Here is an 11,817-nt window from a genome sequence, read left to right on the forward strand (position 1 = left end):
TGATTTATGTGATCCTTAACCTGATCTTAAATATGTGTGTATCCAATACATTTTAAGGGTAGTAATTTAATAATAGAGTTTGTGTTTTCTTTTCAACAAATTTGCACCTAATCGATAAATCATAATCAAAGAAGTGGGCTGTAACAGTGGCTGTACTCTTTATTCCAACACAAATAAGTCTAGTATGTAGACAGTGCACAGCAAAACGGCTATACTTGTTATCTTATTACTGCATTTAAAAAAGTTTGTTTAATTTCTACCATTTACCACACGTTCCTACACTTATAAGTACTTATAATAAATTGTTTAATCTTTACTGGAGACAGTTTTTTCCTGTCCCCCCATAAATAAACCCTGTGTACTTCCAGTTTGCATGGGCTGAGTTGAGGTGAAGGATGCACTTAACTCTAACCAAGCAAGGCTCACAGGACAGTTATTTATCTCCATAAGTGCTTTTCTCAACAGTGAGCTCGTATGCATACAGCCCAATGCCAGTCATTCCTCGGACGCGTTCCAACTCGCTGGAGCGCACGTAGGAATGTGCGCCTGCCTCCACCCTCCCTTACGCAGATTACGGACAGATGTTTGCCACTAGTCAGGGTGGAGTTGCGCTATTTACGTTGAAATTTCCACATCCTGTTTTCAGCAAAAAACAGGTGACAGGCGCGGTAGCCAATCAGCTGTGAGGAACTCGGTCGGTCGACCAATCAGAAGTTCACAATCCCGGGACTTCAGGGGTCTGTTTAGCTCGTCTGTGTACTGTACGCCGAACATTTCTTGTGGAAATCTTGACAGAAGATAACAACCAGACTGCACACGTAAGATAGATTCTGCGGTTCCCATTTTTGACGGTAAGTACATATGTTTAGTCGGTGTTGTTTCCATGAAGTAAAGGAGGTAAATACACTTTTGTTTATCTGTTTCTTCGAGACAAGAGGCGCCGACAAGTTACTTCCTGCTCTGACAAGGCCGAGATCCCATGTCACATTTTAGCCCATTGTAGCTCATCTGTGCGTAAACGTGTAGCGCTTCCGACTGGTTTGCTTAGAGTTTATCCAAGACAGTGAACTTATTATTAAAACATGCATCATTCAGTGTGTTTATTTGACAGAGAACGGTTGACTGTACGTTACTGCCGAGCATAGCACCAACCCACACGTTGTGTCAACTGGATACAGCTGTTAACAACTTCCCCTTTTTCAAGTGTAAACGTGTGACATTATGTTTGAAAATACTCCACACCAGTGTGCGTGTCAACTCGAAGAAGAGTGCAGACATGAATCCACCTCCTATAGACATGTGTGCCATGACGTCACCATTCTCTGAAGCGCCAACGTTAACGCGAAACACTTGTAATTAGGCAGTTAACCGACATTGAGGAATAGGGAGCACTGCAGGGTACACTTACAGTGAGCTCAAGGCTGCCGGCCTCCACTGCCTCGGTACCAGGGACGGTCTGCAGTCACTGCATATCTTGGATCACCTATGGGAGTTGCCATCTGAACATATTTCACAAGTTACTTCATTTAGTGGGGAGTTTACTTTGACACACACACACACACACACACACACACACACACACACACACACACACACACACACACACACACACACACACATATATAAGAACTTTATCATTCATGAGTGCGTCTCATGATTTTTTTGTGCTACTGTTTCCATTGTCAAAATGAACTTTCACGCACAGACAGAATTTAGTAGTTTGCACATTGTTTCCCCCCGTAAATAAATACATATTGTGGTCTCACATAAACTGGGTGGATTCAAGGCTTTAGTTTTGCTTCTGCTTTAGCTCTGTCTGGGTTTATTTATACATGCGTGTCTTGATCACATGAGCATGTGACTCATTCAGCGATGAAAGTAACAATTATTTTAGCATCGGGTAATCTTGATCGTGTTGTGATTAATTGCTTCGTCAATTGGATCTTATTTTAATAAACCCAGGGTGATGCCTTTTTAAATTTACATTTTTTTCTCCTACCGACAGGCACTTATTATTTAAAATGATCAATCCATTATCAAAATTGTCGTTCATTAAGTAAACTAATTGAAATCTCAATTATTTCAAATCTAGACTTATAAGTACCACAGCTGTATGTCATTTATATGAATACATTTCAGGGCTGTCTTTTGTTTTGTATGTCTTTGCCTCAAATGACTCCCCTCCTCTTCCTCATCAGGGTTGGGCCCCTCTACCCACAACGACCCACCATGCCTCTGGTTACGAGGAACATAGAGCCGCGGTATGTGTGTCGCCAGACCATCCCCTCCAACATCCGCAGTGAACTGGAATGTGTCACCAATATCAGCCTGGCCAACATCATCCGCCAGCTGGGCAGCCTCAGTGAGTGTCTGCTGTTTGTGTTTAGGTGTCATTAGTCATTAAATATGATGTGAATGTTTAATAACACGTGGCAAACGTGCATGAGCTGTGTGTACTTATGAAAGGTTATTGCACATGCGTGAGACAAATACTGTAATCGAGGAATAATGTGTGTGTGTTTGCGTAGGCAAATATGCAGAGGACGTGTTCGGGGAGCTGTTTGTTCAGGCTGGAGCATTTGCGCTGAGAGTTAACACGCTGGGCGATAGAGTGGATCGTCTGCAGGTTAAAGTCACCCAGCTGGACCCCAAAGAAGAGGAGGGTGAGTGCTCCCACATGTTACTGTTACCTCCTTCCCTTGTGCACAATTCATATTCAATAACATTATCTCTCTTTTCATCTGTCTGTTGCTCTCTCAGTCTCTCTGCAGGCCATCACTACCCGTAAGGCCTTCCGCAGCAGTCTGACCCAGGACCAGCAGCTGTTCACCAGGCCGTCTCTGCCAATGCCTGTCCAGGACACCTACAAAACCTGTAATCCGCCCCCACCACTCAACAACCTCAGCCAATACCGGTGAGGCTCACAGATGCACCTCCATGACTCATGTTCATTCACTGGAACACAACATGCATTGAGGATTGGGGATTAAGAACACGTACATGCATGCTATATTTCTGTCATGACTATACATTATTTAAATCCACCTCTCTGAGGCATACGCATCACTGGGTGGGTCTCAAAAAGAAGGTGACTAACATTTTGTGTGTTTTTTTTTAATGGGGTTCAGTCTGCAGTCAAAGCTGGAAAAATTTGAATTACATTTTTTATAATACTAGATATCATAAAAATGTCAAATTTGCCGGTATGTATATCCTGTCTCTCGGGAGGCATGTAGTCCTCTTTTGCAGGATCCTTGAGCTTCATCATGCGGATGCAAGACTCTTTATTATTGTGTATTAGTGTGTCAACGTGTGAAAGAGACATTTCTTATGACCAACTTTGGTGTTCAGGCAGTTTTTGATTAGTCTCTGCTTCTAAGTGTACTACGAAGTGAATTAAATCAAGCAGCACTGAAGACATTATGTGGGGAAAACAACCACATGTCCCACAATCCAGCTGACACATATCCTTGAGATCTTGAATATTAACTATGCACTCGGCATAACATGTCAGTCGGAAGTAAAGTTAATTAGGAACCAGAACAGAAGGGGGCTGCGGGTGAAATCTATATAATCAGTAACCGCAGCAGTGTCCTCAATGATGAGCAGAGTCAGTGTGTACGCTTGTACCATTATGTTACAAAGACTCTCTGTGTGACTGGGTTGAATGTGAAGTTTCTTGTGTTGGCCTTTTAAAAGAAAGGGGAAGTGTGATTGTGGCTTGTTAATACACTGACACATAAAGATCTGCCAGCAGACACTGTATGGTACGTATGTGTGTTTACACAAGATAACATAAAGTGTAGCTGAGACCCAAATGTCACTATAATGTTGTTAAAACGGTTCACAGGGACGATGGGAAGGAGGCCCTGAAGTTTTACACTGATCCCTCCTACTTCTTTGAACTGTGGAAGGAGAAGATGCTGCAGGACACCAAGGACATCATGAAGGAGAGACGCAAGCACAGAGTGAGACGCACAAACATTCTCATATCTAACTTGTCGTTCAACGCCTCTTTAGTATTTATTATCTCGTTTTCGTGCCGCTTGTTTCTATCTTATCGTCTTGTTTTTTATCTTGTTCTCCTGCGGCTGCTCATTGAAAGTTGCTAAACCGTGATTTTGTTTTTATGCCTTCAATGACAATAAAAGTGTCTTATCGTGTGTTCATACACACAAAACAAGTAACATGACGGCGATTTGGTTGAAACAAGTGGACATCATAGGTCACATCAATTTAAAGATATTCGTATCCAACCCTCTGACTCTTTTTCTTCTGAGTAGAAGGAGAAGAAAGACCATCTTAACCAACGGACACTCAATCCGCGAAAGATCAAGACCAGGAAGGATGAATGGGAACGCCGAAAGATGGGGGAGGAGTTTATGGTGCCAAAGGACGATTTGATGTAAGTGGAGAGAGTCTGTGGCGTGAGGGGGAAGTCTATGAATACAGTCATTCTCTGTAGTTGACACAGTTAAAGTACAGAAGGGCCACTCGCATGGTAAATTCCACTGTCTCCTGTCTAATCAACCAATCTGTACACAGTGTTGTGGTTGGTATGTCCTGTCTGAAAATGTTCTCAGGGGGTTGGGTGTGAAGTTCACTGTCAATGGCAAATGGCAGTAAACAAATGCATGAGTCACAGCCGACCAGAGTGTTTTTCTGCTGTGGGTTATTTATTCGTCGGTACATTTTTATCAAATTAATGGAAAATTAGAGAATATAGAAATAAAAAAACGCAATAAAGAGCACATAAACAGCAGTCTGTTTTTAAAAGTGATTTACCATTTAATTTGTTTTATAACTCAATTACAAGTCAGGCCTCACGAGGAAAACAACCTCAAAGACTATAGTTTGTGCTATTTAAATAGCTGTGCTGCAGCGTCACTGTTTGTGTGCTGTGTACTGAACAAATGAGCAAAGAGTACGTGACCCACAACTGCTGTTAAGGTCTGTAGATGCTATAATCACCAAGGTCCTTTGCATGTCACGGTTTCAGAAAAATCAAGATGACATGCTAAAAAGTAACGTCTTAAATTTGTTTTAAGGAACTCTTCTGAGGGCCTAAATGGCAGTATTGGATCTGGAGACGGCTTCAATTCCGAAGGCTTTGAGATGAGTACCGGCTCCTACGCTAATGAACCCGGCTCCCCTCTCTCTCCGCCTGGCACTGATGACTTCCTGCCTCCTCCACCTCCAGACATGGCGTAAGTAGCATCTTGCCCACACATGCTGCCGATCCCTGCCAACATGTGCTGAATGTACAGCTACACGTGTACTGTGCAATTGTACTGCAGTCCTGAACACATCCTCTTAAAATGATAGGGTTCAAAATAGATTATAAACCTACTGTTCGCTTTCAGCCTCTTTAATGAGCGGCAGAGATTGCAGCTGCAAAGAAATTGAAGGTTGATTGGAGGCAAATGAAGGGTCCATTTCGTCATTTAACTTCAATCTTTAACTCACTTGCAGGTATAGTGAAGGAGGATACGGAGTTCCAACCCCGAAGAGTCCAAACCACCCACCTCCTGCTCCCCCCATGACCTCTCCCACTTCCAACTCTCGCCCCAACCTCGCCCCTCCCCCTGCACCTCCTCCCCCTCCTCCACCCTCTGGCTTTGGGGTTCCCCCACCTCCCCCCGGCTTCGACGCCACACCTTCCCCTCCTCCGTTCTCCTCCTCTCCATCTGGCTATCCCTCCCCACCTGCTCCCCCTCCTCCACCTGCTATGTCCAGTGTTCCTCCTCCTCCACCACCACCTATGCCTGTGGGTGGCGGTGGTCCACCCCCTCCTCCTCCTCCTCCTCCGCCTCCCCCTGGCGCACCTCCCTCATCTTTTGGCAACTCTGCTCCCCCTCCTCCCTCCGGTGGTGTGGTGCAACATAGCTCTGCTCCTAAACCTCAGCCAGTGCCGGTTGATGATACTCGTACTGACCTGCTGCAGGCCATCCGACAAGGTGAGACACTACAGGAAGCGGATCAACATAGAAGGGAAGATCTTGATCTCGGTTTACTCACTTCAGTGGTCTAGCCTCTCAACATCCTGCTGCCTGTTGGTCATCGTGTTCATAATCACAAAAAGCTTTGCATGGCTTTATTTGCTCAACAAATGCAGTTAACATGAGCTAAGTTCCACTATCATTAGCCAAATTTTAGCCACCAATAGATATTCATATATTGACGTAAAACCACATCTCGCCAGACCACAAAATATGACATAGTGAGTCATATGGAAAATAGTGATATAGGGCTCTAAATTTGATTAATTAATTAAATTAATACTTTGCTGCGTGTTCGGACGTACAAACAAAACGGGGACCCACTTGTAAAAACTTTACTCCATGGTGTTACTAGTGGCTAAAAACTCTACAGGGCACTTTGAGTACACTTTGCTCATAATAATTATCTCTTTTTGGCTTAGTAAAAAATAGAACCTTTGCTTGTAAGAAAATATTTTTACCTGGCGGTACTACTTTTACCTAAATATAAGGGAACTGATTACGTCTTCCACCACTGCTTTGGTATAAAATATTCCTTTTGTCATAAATTGCGGCTTTTATTGCAAGCTAATTTGTCCTCATACATGCATTAGGAATATAATTGCTGTTGTGAGGCGCACACTCACTCACTGTATCTGTCCTCACTAACACCCTTTTAGGTTTCAACCTGCGTAAGACGGAGGCCCAGCGGGAGCAGGAGAAGAAGGATCACTTCGGCAACGATGTGGCTGCCATCCTGTCCCGTCGTATCGCTGTAGAGTGCAGCGACAGCGAGGATGACTCCTCGGAGTTTGACGACGAAGAGTGGTCCGAGTAATAGCCATTCCCTTTTCACCTTCACCACCACCTCTGTATCTTTCCTCCGCCTTAAACAACATCCTTGTATTTCCATTCAAATCACATTCTTAAGTAGCAGTGCAGCAGAGGTCTCTGTTCTGTGTGTGTCAGTGTTTGAGTGCGTTATGCACACATTGTATGTGCAAGTTCACATTCCTTGAACCATTTGTTTTCTTATTTATCCAATATTATTCCGATCAGTGCAAAGCTCCAGAGATGGAGTGTGAGTGTGCCTGGTTGTGTCCCCATTTGCTTTTATTGAGCGACACAGCGCTGTTATTGATGTGAATGTTATATGACGCACGTCTCTCTGCTGAGTCTGTGCGTAAACGGATCAACTCTGTCTTTATCTTGGTGTCTATTAGAATCAGGCGCCTTCTGCTGTAGGCTAAATGTCTGATTTGATCTGCTTTAGCATATTATGGCAACGGATAATCGAGAGGGAGCAGAGTATCTGCATCTGCTCAGTAGAAAGACACAAACTATTGTCAAAACATTCTCGCTCATAGATTATATGATAAAGTACATGTAAAGTTTATGTAACATATTGAATCACATCTAAAGATAATTATGCAATCCTTTCATATCCCTTTCAAAGCACCATTTTTCTTTAATCGCTTGTTCTTTCTTCGCTTTTGAATTCTGTCTCCTTTCTCTCTGTGGTTGTCATGGGAACACTCATCGCTTGAGGATGAAACGTGGTTGTGGTTTATAAACAAATTCATGAATTAATTATTCAGCGTGACAGGAAGCATTGGCTCATGGCAGACACCTGGGGTGTTTGATGAGATGCTGAACATATGCAGACATTCAACAGAAATATGATTCTCTTTGTGTCTGTGACGCGTTTCCTTCTTGCAGATTTTTTTCTTTCGAACTTTTTCTGGGGATTAACTCGGCTCTTATGCTTTAATCACTGCTCTGTGTAGACTCGGGCAGCATTTGGCCTGCTGCCTGATAAGTGCCTTTTTTATACTGCATTTCAGTGTCAGTGCAGGTTTATTTTGGTTATCCACACTGGCCACTGATCCGCTTCTTCCAAAAATAATCTCCGCTGCCGACGATGGGTGACATGTGGAACCGACTGATGTTTAGTGTGGACCACATATTTCTCAAGTGCCTTTTTATTTTACATCCGCCTGTGTTAACGCACAATCGCACAGCATGCTTTGCCAAAGCTTCTCCTGCCTTAAATTTGCATATGATTATTGTTATTTCAATAAAGATGGAGTGAATTACACTGATTGTTTAGATTTCTTTCCAGTGAGAATGAATAGTGTGTATGCTGTGATGTGTTGAATAACAAAGTTCCCAAGAATGTCAAGCCTTGGCATTAGACTCCTCGTGCTTTATCCATGACTCATCTTCTTCCTATCAGTGGTGGACACCTTCTCACTGTGCCGACTGTGTAGGGAGTGAGAAAATGAATCGATTGGATTAAAGTTCAGAAATTGAGTGGGAGGAGAGAGAAAACCTCTTACATAATCACGTTATCCTCACACCAAGCCTGCTTTGTAGGTTTTAAGAGGACGCAGTGGGCTGCAGAGTGATGGTAATAATGTTGAATGTTGCTTTAGCCACCAAATAATTTAGGATACAGGAATAGAGGGCAGCAGTCTGTGCCTAATCGAGTTAAAGAGTGAGAGACCGAGACAAACGTACTAAAAGCCTCGGCAGCAGTAAAGAGAACGAGTGCTGACATCGCCCGGTAGAGAAAAAAAGCATATTTATTATTCATCGATATAAAATATTCATTCATTTCAAAAAGCCTGTGCAACCCGAACATATGGTCAGTACCTTCAAACTGCCTTTGACAGCATGTGCAAAATAGAATCTCAAAGATCTAGAACATTGTGTTTTCGACATTCAAGTAAATACAATTGGGCTTTGGCTCACATTTCATTACATTGCGATAGGCTTACATTTAAAACCCAACCCTTCCTCCCCCTTTTTAAAGTGCCAATGGTGATTGAATCCACTTTCTATGAGTGGGGTTCTATACAGCGTCCCTGTGATTGTTTCAGTCTGGGGATCCAGTGGAGCTACAATTGACTGAGGATGAGGCACAAAGTACACACGAGACAGTACGTTTAGTCCCAAAATGGCTACCAGCCAGGACAGTGCAGAACATTCTGATTTGCAGAGGGACTTCATCTCCCGGAGAAGTGCTTCTTGCGTGTGCGGGAGTGTGTGTGTGGCTTCATGTTCTGGTTCTGGATGATAGTCAATGCAGCTATGTGTGTATCTTGGCACACAAACAGTGATATGTCTGGCATAGATTGTGTGGTGGTTTGAGTCTGGCGAGGTTTGGCAGTCTACACATCGACAGGGTAGTGTATGTGTGTGTTCTGTGTGCATCTGTGCGGGCAGCAGGCCTGGAGCAGCACCTTACGAATGTCTTTGTTTCTTAGACTGTAGAGTATCGGGTTCAGCAGCGAGCTGCCCGCCGCCGGCACCAAGGTGGCATAGGTGTACAGAGGAGGGCTGGATGCATCTCCTAGCAGCCCCCAGAGGGAGAAAGGCATCCAGCAGCCCACAAACACACCGAGGATCACGATCAACCGCGAGAAGCCCCTTCCGCTGCTGTGTTTGCTTGCATATGTGTGGTTGGCAGGAAGGAAGTGCCTCTGGGTAGCGATGGCGTGGGCATGCCTCCTTGCCACTCGACAGATCCCAGCGTACAATTGCAGGGTTATCATTACAACCACAAGGAAGCCACCACACAGCAACGATAGGTATGTCCGGGTCAGAGGTCGCGCTACAGAACAGGAGTCTGGCTCTCCCAGACAGTGCCATCCCATTGCAGGTCCCGCCCCAATGACACATGCGCCCAACCAGACCAGCAGCAGGAGGACGGCGGCTCTGTGACGGGATTGGCTTGAGCCATAGGTGAGGGCGTGGCTTAACGACAGGTATCGGTCCAAAGCAACACCCATCAGGCTACAGAGCGAGGCAGTCAGTGATGTCACCAGCAGTCCTGAGGTCAGCAATTCTGACCAATCACTGGGCTCAACGCAGAACAGGAAGAGGAAGTGCAAGATCAAAGCAACGCCTGCCAGGAGATCGGCCAATCCGAGGCTAGCAAGCAACAGGAAAACAGGTGCACGAAGAGACGGGGTGGCCAAGATGGTGGTGACAACTACTGCATTTTCAGTGGCAATGAGAGTTCCTGATACACACAGGGCCACGCCCCACACTGTGAGGGGCGGGACTTCATACGTAGATGAGGTGTCCAGTTGGTCCAAAGGAGAGAAGGGTTCTGCCCCTGAGTACTCATCCCAGCCTAGGTCAGAGGTGTTCAGGGTCATGGCTTTTACAGCAGTCACACAAACAACCTAAGAGAGAGAAAAAAGGAGAGAGATGTTGGCATTAGCTCTAATGGGTCATTGGCTTCTCCATCGGGCAATTAAACAGCCTTTCTTTGACCAGAAGCTGTGGTTTCATTTTGTGGAGCTGCTGGAGGCCAGATGTGGTATCCGGCAGAGCAGAAGAGGACTTAATAATGGAGAATTTAAGATGTCATGCTCTTGTAATCTAAAGCAGTTGAGCTATAACAATAGATTATCACTATGAGTGCATTAATTGGTAGCCCAGTTAAGATTGTCACTCTCTTGCTCCTAGTTATTTTGTCTTGTATTGTTTTTTATTATTATTATACAGAGGGATTAAAACAAGTATATTTAGTCAGTTAGATAAACAAGCATGCAGTAATCATTGATTAAACTAATATGCTACATATATGGTTCTAGTTCCAGTTTAACTAATTCATAGCCTAAACCCATCTTGTCCCTGGATGAGCTTTAATTATGATAAGAATGATAAACTAGCCTTTACACTGCATTACAAAATATGCACTTACAGAACACAAACAAATACAAAATACAGATTATGAGCACCATTCTAGGCTGGAATTTTTTACAAGGACCCATTTTGAAATTGGACTTAATTGTTTTTCAGCCTGTAAATATGCTCACATTTGTATTTGTTTTAATGATCTCAAATCATTTTTTGTATATTGGGCTAAACCTGCTGAACCTGAAGTGTCACTGACGTCACCATCTTGCGGGAAGTCACGCAAGTTCTAGTCAATGAATATGAAGGCTCAATTCAACTTGATAGATAGTTACCAAGACATGAATGCATAATTACGGTGTCATTGATTGTTTTTTTTGGTTGTTTTTTTTAGCACGTCACTCTGAATCCGTGCAGTTGCTTGCGTCCAACCGTTGCTTTTTCTCCTGCACACGTTTCAGGAGCATCAAACATCTTAAATATATTTTATGATGGCTGGTTAAAACTGAATCTAACTCACTTCCAGATGCATGTTAGTGATCTACAGTCTGAAGTTTCCTTCGTGTTAATGTCCAAATGTATACACTCAGTGTAGTGTCCCTCAAGTTGAACATCACGTGTACACGTGTGCAAACCTCGGACAGATTCTACACGTATGCTTCGTTAATACGAGAGCTCGTGCTGTTCATTGGGCTATTTAAAGAATTCGCCCGTTACAAGGTTAAGATGCCGGTAGTCTGCTCTGGTCTGCTTGTTCTTTAGCACATGTCAAACTGGAAAAATTCCACACTATAACTGTAAAACATTATTGATATCTTAAGTTTGTTTCTTTTTGTCTTATGAAGGAGAGGGTTTAAATGCATTAGGGATCTTTCATCCTCGGGGGAGGAGGTGTATCCCACTCCCCCGTGCGGAAGACCCTGTTGTATAATACAATTGCAGGTTCATTGCGACATGGAGGATGTCCCTGACACACGCACACACACGTGCTATAAATACCTATAATAGATCATTCATCTTACCTTATTAACGCGATTCTGCGATTCCCTTGCAAGAGTTGAACAGATTTGCTCTCTCCTCTTACAAGATCCAAGCCAAATGATGGAGATGTGGTGATGCTGTCCGCAGTGATGCTCGGTTCCAGTCTAAATAAGGATGAGAGTCCCTGTGTGTGACACCGCCCCGTGCT

The 11,817-nt window shown here is 43.9% G+C and overlaps 2 protein-coding genes across 2 annotated transcripts; one reads left to right on the forward strand and one right to left on the reverse strand.

The window, feature by feature from the left end:
- The first annotated feature begins 741 nt into the window (after positions 1 to 741).
- wasf2 (WASP family member 2) lies at positions 742 to 8,080 on the forward strand. The gene is made up of 9 exons (XM_079176611.1): positions 742 to 851; positions 2,199 to 2,362; positions 2,529 to 2,663; positions 2,761 to 2,914; positions 3,851 to 3,968; positions 4,284 to 4,405; positions 5,049 to 5,207; positions 5,473 to 5,957; positions 6,659 to 8,080. The coding sequence occupies exons 2-9, from the start codon at positions 2,230 to 2,232 to the stop codon at positions 6,814 to 6,816; spliced, it is 1,464 nt and encodes a 487-aa protein (XP_079032737.1). The 5' UTR covers positions 742 to 851; positions 2,199 to 2,229; the 3' UTR covers positions 6,817 to 8,080.
- A 1,071-nt stretch (positions 8,081 to 9,151) lies between these two features.
- On the reverse strand, positions 9,152 to 10,144 carry gpr3 (G protein-coupled receptor 3; the record flags this gene model as incomplete). Its single annotated transcript, XM_079176425.1, has 1 exon — positions 9,152 to 10,144. One exon carries the CDS (start codon positions 10,142 to 10,144, stop codon positions 9,152 to 9,154), a length of 993 nt encoding a protein of 330 aa, XP_079032551.1.
- Between the last annotated feature and the right edge of the window lie 1,673 nt (positions 10,145 to 11,817).

This window comes from Pholis gunnellus (genome assembly GCF_910591455.1).
Source record: "Pholis gunnellus genome assembly, chromosome: 16".
Classification (NCBI taxonomy): domain Eukaryota; kingdom Metazoa; phylum Chordata; class Actinopteri; order Perciformes; family Pholidae; genus Pholis; species Pholis gunnellus.